Source organism: Octodon degus, unplaced genomic scaffold, assembly GCF_000260255.1.
Source record: "Octodon degus isolate 3935 unplaced genomic scaffold, OctDeg1.0 scaffold00001, whole genome shotgun sequence".
NCBI lineage: Eukaryota > Metazoa > Chordata > Mammalia > Rodentia > Octodontidae > Octodon > Octodon degus.
In genome coordinates, this window is record NW_004524577.1 from 37,990,800 (window position 1) to 38,005,683 (window position 14,884).

A 14,884-nucleotide genomic window follows, 5' to 3' on the forward strand; every position below is an offset into this window, starting at 1 on the left:
ATCACCATTCGAGTGCATTGAAAGGAAAAGGACTTGACTATTGTACCACTTTATGTCATCTCTTTCTGCTGAGGTCTGATACTCCATTTCCATTTTTAAGCTTCCCTGACTGCTCTAGTTACTGTTATTATCATTCTTGTAGTACCATACACAGTCTCAGAGTCAAACAGTTTTCATTTTTATTGTCTTCTATCCGTGACTAATTGCTTTATGTGACTTGCAACTGGGATGCAAATTTTTTTGTTTGAGGCTGCATAGTGCCCAGGCTGTTCTTGAACTCATGTAGCCCATGCTAGTCTCAAACTCCCAACAGTCCTCCTGCGTCAGCCTGTTGAGTGCTGGGATGCAGGAATGTGCCACCATGTCTGGCTCTTCTGTCTTTGAAATCATTGCTTTACTATTTCCTTAAGCCACTTAGGTTGGCTTTTTTTCCCATTACCAAAGCTTTTTAAAAACTGTTGTACTTTAGGCCAGGAGTGGTAGTACATACCTGTAACCCCAGCTGCTCAGGCTGTCGAGGCAGCGGGATCACAGCTCAAGGCCGGTCTGGGCAACGGAGTGAGACCCTGTCTCAAAAAATAAAAAGGGGTAGGTGTGTGACACTCTTACGATACCCCTGGCTTCCAGTCCTAGTACGAAACAATGTGTAGCTCTGGTATTCCTGTCTTTACCATCCACTGACTCCTCACCTCCTTCTAGTCCAAGATACCTGCCTAACTCTGTTAAGACTGCCTTGGCCTTGCAGGTCAAGCGCTGCGCGGTTTCTGGAATTCCTTTTACTTCAGTCACTTCCACCTAGATTCCTTTAATGTCAACTTTGCTGCCTCTTTTTCCTCCTTTCTCATGAAAATGAAGAGAAAAATATGTTGACAGTTGTATAAATTTAGCTTCTTACCATCTTCTACTACATTTGAAAAGGAAGTTTTTAATTCACTAATGAAGGATACATAATATGGTATTTGGAAGTGTGTCTACAGTCAGGTACTATGATGTACAGAAAATGTCCTGTTCTGTACATTTGCTGCTTCTCTTATTTCTGGCTTGTGTTTCCCCCACCAGATTGCTCCAGACCATGTAGTTCCAGCTCCAGAAGAGTGCTACGTGTACAGCCCTTTGGGGTCTGCTTATAAACTTCAAAGTTACACTGAAGGACATGGTAAAAACACCAGCTTAGTGACCATGTAAGTGAAAGTGTTTTGGGGAACATAATTTAAACTGTATGCATGAAAATTACTATTTTAACTTTTGTCTTAATTAAAACATTTAAATAAATTTCCTATTTTTATTTACTGTTATCCTGTTTCCAGTTTCATGATTTGGAATACCATGATGGGGACATCTATACTAAGTATTCCTTGGGGCATAAAACAGGTAATGTAATGTAATTTTTCAACATATTTTTATTTGAAAATTTTCTTTTTATAGTATAAGTATTACAATCTATGTAAAATTAAAGAAAATAAATGATTGTTTTTAGTTTTCCCGTTGTCAGATTTTTATCATGACTTAAAGTAACATGTAATTGAATATGCATTTATTTTTACATGATGATATATGTTATTCTGTATTTTTATTTTTAAATAGGCTGGATTTACCACCGGAATGTGTGTCATCTTGCTGATGGGCCTTTTAACACTTTATTGCTGCTACAGAGTAGTGAAATCACGGAGTATGATATGTAAGCATTTGACATAATGAAAATAGATTTTTTTTTAATGGTATTTAGTATAGGATCTACAGGGTCTCACTTCTAGATTGGACTCGTAATGATCCTCCTGTTGACAACCTCTCAACGCTGGGATTACAGGCCTGTGTACCACCACACCCAATCTCAATCGCCATCTCCGTGCGCCCGGGGAGCGGGCACAGCAGGTCGCTGTGTCTGCCTATGCAGGTGCTTTAATCCACTGAGCTATGTGACCAGCCCCCAAAATAGATTATTGATAGAAGTATTAAGTTATTTCTCCGTAGACACATTGCAGTGTATATATTCCACATGGGAGTCAGTTGACAGCTTTGCCCTTGAAGATGCAGTTTTCTCATTCCTGGCTTTCAGCTGAACTGATCTGTGAGCGTATTAATGGCTGCCTTTGGAATTCAGAGAGGCTAGGAGTTCTTTGCAGACAGAGTGCATTCATTTTGGCATTGGTTTCTTCATAAAAATAATAAAAAGCCACATGTTTAAAATAATGTCATTTGATGGAACAAATGAGACTTCTAAGATTCTTATCAGTTATTCATGACTTGTTTTGTTCTGTTCTTTTCAAAAAAACCTAAATGTTAGAATCTCCTAAAAGTAGAAATTATAAGGAGATAAATGTGAAAAGTTGTAAGAATACATTCTACTCATTTAGAAAAATTCTGCATTGGGGAAACTTCCTCCCCCTCCCACCTGCTTTACCAGAATCTCACGTGTTGTCCAGACTGATCTCAAACTTGAGCTTGAGTAATCTCCATCAGCCTTGCCTATAGCTGGGACTAGAGGTGCACCACCACACATTGTTGTTGGATTAGCAAAATACCTTTTTAGGTTGTTTTAAAGTGGTTTAGGCATAAATAGGCATGCATGATTTTGTTCATTTTTTGCACATATAAACCTGAAGACCAGGCTTTAACTCTAGTTTTTTCTGTCTCTTCCAAGAAGCTTCTTTATGTTAATCAAAACTAGTTTTTGTCACTTGAGGGGGTTAATTTAAAAGTCTTGGAAGATGATTCATTCTAAATCTTAGTGAGGAGTTTATCCTTTGGTTTCTTTGGTTTCAATTTTGATTAATTTGGAGGACTTCTTTAAACATACACAGGAAGGGTGTATCTTAATTCAGGGCCCTTAAAGTGAGAACATAGGACCCAGTAAACTCTCTTCATAACTGTAACAGGCAGCACTTACATTACTGAAACTATTCCACACAATTGAAAAGATAAACATGTGTCAGTTCATTTTACAAAGTCAGGACTACCCTAATACAAAGCCTGACAGTACCAAAAAGAAAGGGAGTTGTAAGTTTTGTTTATAAAACATTATCAAGTAGAATCAGTGATGTATCAAAAGAATAATACCCTAAGTTAAAAATATGGATGATATTCTGTTATTAAGAAATCTAACATAGTTCACTACATAAGCAAATTCTAGAAAAAAATCCACAGTTGCATTAGTAGATAACAAAAATGACATTTAAAGGAGTTCAGCACCTATTCCTGATTAAAACTCAAAGTGAGGGAAAAAAAAAAAAATAACCTCAAAGTGAGGTCCGGCCAAATAGCTCAGCGGGTTAAAGCACCTGCAAGCAGGTACAGGGGCCAGGGGTTCAATCCCCAGGCCTGCTGTGCCAGCTCCCCTCCCCGCCCCGCCCCGGGGCACACTGAGACGGCAATTGAGTGGTGGCATGGGCCTGTAATCCCAGCTCTTATAAGGCTGTAAACAGGCAGATCACTGCAGCTCCGATCTAGTAGTGAGACGCTGAACACCCTGTAGACCCTCCCATGAAATTAAAAAAAAAAAAAAAAGACTGGACTCAGTTCTGGTCTTCCACTAAAAAAATAAAATAAATAAAACTCAAAGTGAAAGGTACTGCTTAAATATATTGTTTATCCCTAAACCAGTACCAGCATGATTCTAAAGTGAAAAAAAGCTAGATTGAAGTAAAAAGCAAAAACAAAAACAGGGATGCTCGTAATTAGCCAAGACTTTTTGGAGATAAGTATTACCAAAATGCAGCAAAATATAAAAATAATCAATATAAAAGGTAGAAAAGACTTAAAGTTACATTGTGAGCAAAAAGATAATTAGAAATGCTGAGAAAATAGTACTACTAGCATTAATGAGATTAACAGTAAATTAGCACCATATAAGGTAAAGAAATGATAACAATTATAAAGTAGAAAAATATTTCATTCGCAAAAGCAATAAACTCCAACAGATTTAGAAGTTTATCAAGTTTGCTGGAAGAAAGATATAAAATCATCTTAAGAGTAAAGGAGATCTGAACAAGTGAAAAATAGACCATATTATCAGGAAGATTTAGTATCATTAAAAATGTCACATATATAAATTCAGTTTCATTTCAATGAAAATTCATTTTGGGCTTCAATAAAAATAACCTCAAAGTTAATATGGACAAATAAATACTCAAGAAAATTATGAGGGGGGCAGGGAGATAGCTTAGTAGAATAAGCATTGCCCGGCAAGCACAAGGTCCGGAGTTCAATCCTCGGTACTGCCAAAAAAAAAAAGAAAAGAAAATTATGAGAAAGAAGGGTATGGGAGAATCAGACTTCAGGTGTCAAGATGTACTGTGTTTGGAATAGCCAGAAAGATAATCAGAATTTTGGAATAGGAACTACAACAAGCAATTAAGTAAGAATTTAATGTATTTGGTGTCTATTCACCTTATTATCCATTTTGAAAAAACTACTTTTATAGCATCCTATACAAGAAAGTACTTCTGGTGACTTAAAAACTTATGGAAAAAAGCCATAAGATAGTAGAATAAACTTTAAGAAGTTATGCATTTAACATGTATTCTCTGGGATTTCTTTAAATTCCATTAAATAAGAAAGAAAAATTTGGGCTGAAGCCATAACTCAGTGATAGACCTTGTCCTTATTATGTACATAGCCCTGGATTCAATCAACAATACCACATTAAAAAAAGAATTCTTAAGCTTATTTTTAAGAATCACATGGGACAGCAAGGTAGCTGAGCGTCTACAGCACCTGTTTAGGCAAGCTTAGGCAGGCGCAGGGTACTGCAGTTTGGTCCCCAGCATCACATGCCATGCCAGCCCTGCCCTGAGGGCAGGCTGAGCCAGCCAAAAAAAAAAAAAAAAACAAACCAAAAAGAATTATATAAATGAATTTATAGTGTCATCAGTGTGAATGATACTGCCTCTCTGAAGCTTGCCTTTCTTTTTCATGTTTCCATGGTTTGCTTTCATACCTGCAAAGTGGAGTATTTTTGTTATTTGTTCACATCCCTTTTAAGTCTTTTGGTGCTTTTATAAATCTGTTAAGCTATTTGTGTGATATTGACATTAACTCTTTATCTGTCATTTCTAATAATTTTTTCCTTTAATAATCTAATGGCTTTTGTATCTTTTTTTCAGTATTTTTCATTGTAATTTGTTTCTTTAGTTGATAAAAGGTAATTTTCATTTTTTTTCTACATTGTTTTCTCACTTTTCTGTTAATTTTTTAAATTCTTTTTTTTTTGTTTGTTTGTTTGTTTATAACAGGGGTCCAACTTGGGATCTTGCATTTGTCAGACAGGTGCTAATATGATTATCCCCAGCCCAATTTTTAAAATTCTTATCTCATAAAATTGACATGTGGCATGACTCTAGGTAACTTTCCTCCATATTGTTACCTGAATATGGCAAATACTAAATAATGTTTTCTGTCCTTTATTGATGGGTTTGTCACTTGCCTTATGTATCACTTGCCCTTATTAATTATGCAAGGTTATGATGCTATGTTTCTTGGATTGCCCACAATCTTTTACTGATTAATGTTTCTTATGTTAGTTCTATGTTTCCGTTGCTATTATAGCATGTGTTCCAATATCCGATAGTAAAATAACTGTGGTCTTTTGATGAATATTTTCAGTTCATTTGGGGTACACAAATTACGAGCATCATATATATGGTTAACATTTACTTAATCCCTTCTCTTTTATTTTTATCTAGGTTCATTGAATACTACTACCTGGGAATATCCAGATGTCTGCAGATATTATTTTGGTTCCTTCGGTCAGTGGTCGAGTCTCCTTTGCTCCTTGGTGTCTCTCATTGGAGCAATGATAGTTTATTGGGTGCTAATGTCTAATTTTCTCTTTAATACTGGAAAGTTTATTTTTAGTAAGTATAATCATCTTACTATTTAACAGTTTTTTCGCGGGTTTTTTTTTTTTTTTTTTTTTTTTTTTTTTTTTTTTTTTTTTTTTTTTTTGTTTAGTTTTTTGGGGGGGTTTGTTTTGGTCTTTAGGGTACCAGAAAATGAACTCAGGACCTTATGCTTGTCGGGGAGGCACTGCCAACATAGTTGTTTTCAAATACAATAATTATTCTCATGTTTAGATCCAGCCTTAAAGTTTAGGGTTTGGGATATGTAAAGTAAAGAAATAGGCCAGAGATGAAGGCTGAAGCAGGAAGATTGCAAGTTCAAAGTCAGACTGGGCTGTGTAGCAAGCCCTGTCTCAGGAGGATTTTTTTTTTTTTTTTTTTTTTTTTTGAGGGGCGCTCAGGGTGCCTTCAGGGCAGGTCTGGTTTGGCTTGAGGATGAGGGGATCGGACCACAGCATCCTGAGCCTGACTGCTTTGTGTCAGCAGGCACTTAAACACCTGAGCTAATGGGCAGGCCCCCAAGCCCTATCTCAGAAACAAACAAAATACAAAGCAAAGTTAGTGTGTGAGGTAATTCTGGAAAATATACTTCACTTTCTTTTCTGTGGTTGTATTCTCAAATATGATGTGTGTTCTGTTCATTTCCAAACAATTTTTGAATAAATAATATTTAAAATCTCTAATATAAAATTTTCCATAATTTAGCAGATGTTGTAAGCATTATTTCAACCTTTACCACCAAATTTTGTTACTGTAAAATTTATGAAAATCATTGATATTTAGTGCTAAAGAATCTGATATGTAGATAGTAGAGGGAAAAAATTTCAGTCACTTATTTTAGATACATTAGACTCTAAAATTAGGAAACAACAGAGAAATGGAATTTGTGTGGTAAGTGTATCTTACATACTGCAGAGTTGTAGTCTGCCCAAATCAACTACTTGAATTCTGAGCAGTTTTAGAAATACAAACCAGATTTTCTTTTATTTTTCAATATTGGAGATTATATCCAGTGATTTTCTGCTGAGCTACATGTTAATCCTGTTTTATTTTTATTTTGAGACAGGATCTTACTAAGCTGCCCAGTCTAGGTTCAAACTTCAGCTGCATAGGCAAGCACAGCCATGCCCAATTCCAAATATTTTTGTAATATTTTTAAGTTGGATAGAGAAAATTCATTTTATATAATGTAAGATTCCCAATTCTTTTCTCTGATGACTAATAGCTCTAAAGTTTAGCTAATGCTCAGCTCCCTATAAGAAATCCCTACATGGAAAATATCAAAGTAAACTCTGACGTAGTCACAATAGCTAATTTCCTGAACAGTGCTAAGTGAAAGGCGAAAGGAACATTTTTATTGTAAAGAAAATTAGTATTTTGTTTTTATTAACCAAGCATTTTCATTGTCTAAATAATAATTATTATTTTTTTTTAATTTATCTATTTGTGTGTGTGTGGCCAGCTCAGCCCACCAGGAGACAGGGCTGGCTGGCATGTGGTGCTGGGGGATTGAACCGTGCTCCCTCTGTTTTATTAAGCTTGTTCTAAGTAGGTGCTTTAGACCACTGAGCCATCTCACCAGCCCTGTCTAAATAATTATGAAATATTTCAAACTACAAAAAGTTTCAAACGCATTAAAATGAATGGGGGCCGGGGAGATGGCCCAGTGGAATAAGCGCTTCCCTGGCAAGCGCAAGAGCCTGAGTTCAATCCCTGGTTCCGCCAAAAAAAAATTAAAAAATAAAAAAATAAAATAAAACCAATGTACTCCTTAATGAAACATTATTCTAATGTTTAGATCCAGCCTTAAAGTTTAGGGCTTGGGCTATGTAAACAAATTAGTGTTTCTAATTAGTGTTTTAAACATTTTATCATAATTACATGAGTTTCCTATTCTTATAAAAATAAACATTACAGGTATTGTTGAAGAACACATGTACTCTTCTGTTTCCCTTCTTTCCTAAGTTTTGTGTTTTATCATCTTAATGCTTATTTTTGCACTTATACTGCATAACTATAAACAAGATGCAGTGCTGTCTTTTGTTGCTTATTTTGTTTTGTTTTTTTTTGTGTGTGTGTGTTTTCTGAGAGCAGGTCTCATTCTGCATTCAGGCTGTTCCTCAGCTCTTATGTAGCCCAGACTGGCCTTGAGCTTGCAGTCCCCTGCCCCGGCCTTCTGAGTGCTGAGATTGTAGGTGTGCACCAACACACCAACCACGTTCTTAAGTGTTTTTAAACCATATTGATGCTTTTGCAGCTTGCTTCCTGCCATTGTCTTTATTAACACAAATAGTTCATGTTACTGGCTTTGTGCTGTTCCGTTATCTGAATATATCATGACTTCTTATGGGTTCTCTTGTTGATGGCATTTGACTTGTTTTGGTATTGTAGGCAGTACTTATTTCTGTCTCCTTGTGTACATATGGAAGCTTCTCTAGTTAAGTACCTGTGAAGTACCTGTTTCTGGGAGTTGGAGTGCATATACTTTTCCAACTTAATTAGAAATGGTCAAATTGTTCTTTATCATACTTATAGTATTTAAACTCATGCCAGCAGTTAATGAAACTTTCTCCCACACGTGGTATTATCAGATCTTATCACTTAGAATATGATTTTAATTTGCATTGCTGTTCATAAGGATAGTATTCTTGTTTATCTGTTGGTTTGTTGGTCATTTTCTTACTTTTTATGGGACCTTGTAAAGATTATATACCGCTATGTAAAGCCATATCAATATGATGAGCTGTAAAATGCTCAAGTCAACAACTTCAGACATTGACAGTCTTATGGAAAACCCACTACTATTATGGACTACTGGACTATAATGGGATATTTTGCTGAATTCATGGACCTACAGTATTTTAATGACAATGGAATGCCCTTCTCTGACAAACTAACCAGAAAAGGGGGATACAAATGAACGATCATTTTGTATCTGTATACTCAAAATAGTTAGGATAGATGTAAAGCTCCCTTCTCTTAATTCAATGATTAGAGAGGTTTGTTCTAATAGTGTGTGAGATAGGATATCAGGTCTGCATCTTGTACAACAAATAACCACTAAGACAACAATATGCAATGTCTTAATTACTGAAAATGTACTAGTAATTGGTTGTGAAACCGTCTCATTGCTATTTGTTCCGCAATAAAAATATTTTTTGTTTTTTTTTGAATAAAAATATTTTTTAAAAAATAAAAATTAAATACAAATCAATGAACACAAATAAACTTTAATTAGGGGAAAAAAGTTATATGCTGCTTATGTACCCTGCATTACATGCTTGTAGTTAGTGACTTGTGTTCTCTTTGTATATATTAGCCCTGTTCAGAACTTTTTGCTTCCAAATTACTGGCTCATTTTTTTTTATTATGGTACGTAACACTTTTGTATACCTTTTACAATCACATATTCCAGAAAAATCCAATTATAACTGTATTAAAATTACTTTGAATTGATATGCTGAACAATATACCATAGTTGATGCCGTGAAAGTACCTAGTTTAGAATTTGATTAGAATTGCTTTGGATCTGGAGACAGTTTATATCAATAAGATACTGAGTTTTCCTCTCTTTGTACATGGCATGGCATAGTTCTGTAGTTAGTATTGTTTCAGATATCTTTGCTTGATAAAAATCTTTCATATGTATTTTAAATATTTTCTTGAGTACTTTAAAATTTTTATAAATGTAGCTTTAATTGCATAGCAACAGACACATTATAAAAAGTCACAGGTAGGTGCAAAGTAGACGGGACAGAGTGAGCAACCTGTGTTTTCCTCCCCTCCCTCCAGCACGCCTCGGCAGCCTGCTGGGGCAGAAGCGTCTACGATAGCGCTTCTCAGTTGCCTCCTCGTGGAGCTTTCGTAGACATTTCCCAGCTTCCCCTTCTGTGAAATTCTACTATCAGAGGTGTAGTGTAAATGTGTTGATGAGCCATGTATGTATCTGTGCTTTATATGTAAAAAGACTTGCTTTCCTCTTCCTAAAAATGTTCTCCCCTTGAGAGCAGATGTCACACTCAGCAAGACCTGTGCTGTACCCCTTCTCCAAGCAGTGCATCTGTGTGCATAGTTCTCTTTTTTAGATACAATTTATTCACTGAAATATAGAAATCTTTGCCCTACATTTTTGAGAAATGGGTGTATTTGTGTAATTCATACCTCTGAGGAACGAGAATTCTGTCTCTGGAAAAAGATATTTTTAATTATATATTCAAGTTACTTATTGATATTACAGAGAAAACCCCTTTTTTGGGGGGTACGAGGAATCTTTATTTTATGTTTGTTTATTACAGTACTAGGGATTAATCCTAGGGCTTTTGCTCTTTTAAGAAATATTTTAATTTTGAGATAGGGTCTTGATAAGTCCCTCAGTTGCCCAGGCGGGGCTCGAACTTGCTGTCCTCCTGCAGGAGTCTCCTAGAGTTCCTACCTTACAGTGTACACTACCTTCCCCAGCTAAGAAACTTAATTTATAAATGTTTGTTCTGAATGTAGCAAGCTTGCCAATCTCTTCTTGAGTTTGCTATGTAGTTCAGGCTGGTTTTGATCCTCCTCCTCCTCCTTCCTCAGCCCCCTGGGTGCTGGGGTTATGGCTGTGCCACCACACCCAGCTTCATAATTTAGACACTTCCACACATTGTTTTTTTGTTTTTTTTTTTGGTGGAACCAGGGACTGAACTCGGACCCTTGAGCTTGCCAGGGAAGCGCTTAATCTACTGAGCCGTCTCCCCGGCCCTACACACATTGTTGTCTTGAGCATTTTTATTAATGTGTTTTGAACTTTACCAAGTACTTAATTTACATCAGTTTACACAATCAGTTTTTCTCCTTAAATTACAGGTATGCTGAATTAAACAAATACACTTTATAAGATTCAAACTATTCTTACACATATTCTAGGATTAATTTAGTCATAATGTATTTTTTTAATTCCTTACTTAATTGAATTTGCTTTTTTTTTTTTTTTTTTTTTTTTTTTTTTTTTTTTTTTTGTTTTTGGAGAGGTAGAAGTTTAATATTTGCTTTAGAATTTCTGCATCTTGGGGCCGGGGAGATGGCTCAGTGGAATAAGTGCTTCCCTGGCAAGCACAAGGGTCTGAGTTCAATCCTCAGTTCCGCAAAAAAAAATAAAATAAAATAAAAAAGAATTTCTGCATCTTTCCTAAGAGTTATTGTCCTATTTCTTATTATATCCTTAGACCTTGTGCATGAGCTCCCTAGGGCTGCTGTAGCGAATTACCACAACTTGCTCACTTAAAGCAACAGGTGTTTATTCTTTCAAAATTGTGGAGACAGAAAGTTCAATATCAAAATGGGTCCTGTAGGGCCGGCCGGATAGCTCAGCCAACTAAAGCACCTGCTTAGGCTGTGCTGGCCCTGCCCCCGGGGCATGCTGAGACTTCAATTGAGACATGGTGGCACGTGCCTGTAATCCCAGTGCTTGTCAGGCTGAAAACAGGAGGATCACTACGAGTTTGATCTGTGTAGTGAGACACTGTAGACCCTGTACTAAACACATTTAAAAAAAAAAAAAAAAAAAAATGGGTCCTGCTCCCTCTGAAGGCTTTAAGGAGGATTTCTTGAGCCAGGGATATAGCTCAGCTGCACAGTGCCGACCTGGCAAGCATGAGGTCGTGAGTTCCATTCGCAGTACCAAAAAAGAAAAGGAATCTGCTTTTCATAGCGCTTGTCAATTGCTGGTAATCTCTGTATTCCTTGACAAATAGTTGTATCACTCCAGTTGCTCCCTGTGTCTTTCTTCTGTATTTGTGTGTCCAGATTTTCTCTTCCTCTACATATGTTTCTTATTATAGAGCCCTCTGTAATCCACTGTGAGATGGTCACCTTATATTAATCTGGTTATATCTAGAAAGTCTGTTTCCAAGTAAGGTAGCATTCTAAGGTTCCTGGTAGACATAAATTTTAGGAGGGACCAAATTCAACCCAATACATTTTCTGTCAAGATTTTACTAGGCTTGTGTAAGTATTTGGCCCCAAGGAATGACATAAAATTTCATAACTTCTAATTGTAAATCACGATGACTCTGGAAGATACTGTAAAATCCTACAGCACTATAGTGCTGCCTTTATTTCCTCTTGAGAACCATACAGTACAGTGGAGATGAGTCAGGTGCCTGTGTAACATTTATTACCTTGAAGCATAACTTAGCATCTTTTAAGTTTTAGAACAATAAATGCTTTCATTTAGGCTGAGGTTATAAATATGCAGAATAAAAGAAACCCCTGAAGGTTAGCAAGAACACGCATTCTTTACCCATTCTTGAACTCATGGTAGATGGGCTGGGTGCCCAGGTATCCGCATGTGCTTCTTTTCTTTGCTGCTTCCTTTGGTCAAACTTAAGATTCTTATAAGCATGAAAATTGCTGTAAATGCTTGGTACTTTAAGTGACTTTCAAAGTAAGTTGTGCTGTGTTTAAGTGTTGGTTTCTCTGTTTTACATATTTTAGAACTTTATGTGAAATGTAACTATAATTATATAAATTCGTGTGAGTATAAAAAATATTATGCTCAATCTTCATTCCAGAGTTTTTAACTATCATTAATGTAGCCTTGTGAGTAGATTTTTAAAAATCTTCATTCAGATAAAAATTTTCCACAGTGAGATGGTCAGACCAGTGCCTTTTTTTTTATTCCTATAAGTGAAGAAAACTGTAGAAGATAAAACTATGTTAATAAAAAATACTAGTTCAGTATACTAATGAAAATATACTAGTTCGGTGTATGAATAAAAAAAATACTAGTTCGGTGTACTGATAGATACTTTTAAGTTTTTATAGATGATACTAGAAGCTGATAGGATTTTGCATCTTTCATTCATTGTTAAACTGTATTTTTGTTTTTAATAGATTTTATTCACCACATTAATGACACCGACACTTTACTGAGAATCAATAATAGCAACCCTGGTAAGAACTTTGTAGTTCATTTTGTTTATTTGTTCCCCACCTTGTGCCAGAGATTTAAAATAGAATGACCTTATTTTAGATAAACGTTTAGTAAAAAATTGTTAGCTGAGCAGCTACCAAATTGTTAGTAACTGACATGTTAAAAAGACTCCCCAAAAGATTGCGTGAACGTGAGCTGGGCATGTTTAGTCCATACATGTTGTGGATCCTGAAGCCACAAGTCCAAAATTTGAATGAAGTGCTCCAAATATGGTCAGGGCCTGGAAATACAGTGCAGAGTAGAGTTCTTGCCCTAGTTTCAGTCTCCAACACCATAAAACCAAGCTAGTCAATGTACACTCAGTAAAGTCTATGCAGATATTCAAAAAGAAAAAAACCCTCAAAAGTGTGAAACACTTCTGGCCCCAAGCATTTTGTGTGAGAGATGCTATAGCTTTTAAAAAATCTATTTCATACAGGGTCTCACTACACAGCTCAGACTCATAGTGATCCTCCTGTCTCAGCCTCCCCAGCACTGGGATTATTGGCATACAGTATCATGGATTGAACTCAGGTCTTTGCACTTGCCAGGCAAGCCTTAGATTGCTGAGCTTAGGTCTGGCCAAATAGCTAGCTCAGCAGATTAAAGTACCTGCAAGCAGGCGTAGGGGGCAGGGGTTCGATCCTTGGGCCTGCCGTGCTGACCCTGCCCCTGGGGCACGATGAGGCAGCAATCAAGACTGGGCATGGTGGTGCATGCCTGTAATCCCAGCTCTTGGGAGGCTATAAACAGGTGGATCACTACGAGTCCGATCTGGTAGTAAGACCCTGAACACCCTGTAGACCTTTACAAATACAAAAAAAAAAAAAAAAAAGATTGCTGAACTATCTCACAAACTCAATAATCAACATGTTTTTAAAGAAACTATATGCTTTCTAATTCCCTTCTAAATAATTAGTTTTTTTAAATAGAGCTGATTATTAACAAATGCTCTATTGTGAAACCAAATAGAATAGTAAGCTCTTGTGAAATTATTTAAGAATGATTTGTCTCTGATAACAGACAAAATTGCCACCAGTAGGTCAGTATTTAGAAAACTACATTTATTGAGTTCTTAGTTGTCTGAATTAGTTATTTAGGATCCTAGGCAGCTAGCAAGCATGATAATTTCCAGAATTATTTTGGGTTGCATTTTCATTGGTGAATAATTTGCCATTAAGAGAAACCTGCCTTTTGACTTTTTAGCTACTCGTATAACCATTAACCTGAGTCATATTTCTTATTTGTTGTAAAAATAAAGCCAAATATCAGTCTAATATTTTCTTTCCACTGATGGAATGAAGCAAAATTTATTTTTTTTCTCCCTCCATCAGAGATTAAAAATATACCTCAAAACTCTGAAGATTTTCTCACCTTTAATCACATTCCTAATATACATGAAAATAGCCCTCCATTTTTTTTTTTTTTTTTTCCAGAAAGGAGAACTATTCATGGTAAAAGCCAAACAGCACTCTCCAGGGGGTTGATTTTGTGCTTTTTGTGGTCCTCTCTAACATGCTGCTTCCCCACTGCAGTGATTTGCCCGAGTGCTGGGAGCGGAGGCCACCCTGACAACGACTCCATGGCTTTCTACACCAATGACACTGAAGTCCAGCAGTTTGAAAAGTGGTGGAGCAGATCCAGGACAGTGCCCTTTTACCTGGTAGGGCTCCTCCTGCCGCTGCTCAATTTCAAATCGCCTTCATTTTTTTCAAAATTTAATATTCTAGGTAAGGTTCAACACTGATTTATGGAGTATATGTATACTGTATTCTACAGTACTCTGGTCTAACTGGGGAGAGAGTTAGCTTTCAGGCCTGGTCATTAGGTCTAATTTGGTCTTATGTACACAGCATGCTGTTTTTATGTTAATTTGCAAGGTGGCACAAAGAAAAATATAGATGACCATTTCTAGTCCCTTTTTGACTTTCTAAGAGATAAGTTATTTGATTTTTCATGCTCACCTTAATGAACAACTCTACCTTCTTTCTTCTTACAATGTAACTAGAGCAAACAGACCAAAATTTTAGGAGAATCCCAAATGGTTAGTGGAATCCTAGGTATTAAGGGTTAAAAACACTAGAACTTAATAAAGGAA

General features: G+C 36.2%; 1 protein-coding gene across 3 annotated transcripts in view; it reads left to right on the top strand.

Annotated features, from left to right (window-relative positions):
• Slc38a9 (solute carrier family 38 member 9) overlaps nt 1-14,884 on the top strand; it is a 124,320-nt gene that overhangs the window by 75,220 nt on the left and 34,216 nt on the right. For 2 of the 3 annotated variants that reach the window (XM_004623090.2, XM_023709372.1), the window contains 6 exons: nt 1,060-1,181; nt 1,308-1,371; nt 1,585-1,678; nt 5,682-5,852; nt 12,708-12,767; nt 14,322-14,516. In XM_004623090.2, coding sequence (XP_004623147.1) covers nt 1,060-1,181; nt 1,308-1,371; nt 1,585-1,678; nt 5,682-5,852; nt 12,708-12,767; nt 14,322-14,516 — 706 coding nt within the window. The remainder of the gene's footprint in view (nt 1-1,059; nt 1,182-1,307; nt 1,372-1,584; nt 1,679-5,681; nt 5,853-12,707; nt 12,768-14,321; nt 14,517-14,884) is intronic. The other variant, XM_023709364.1, reaches the window with a different exon arrangement.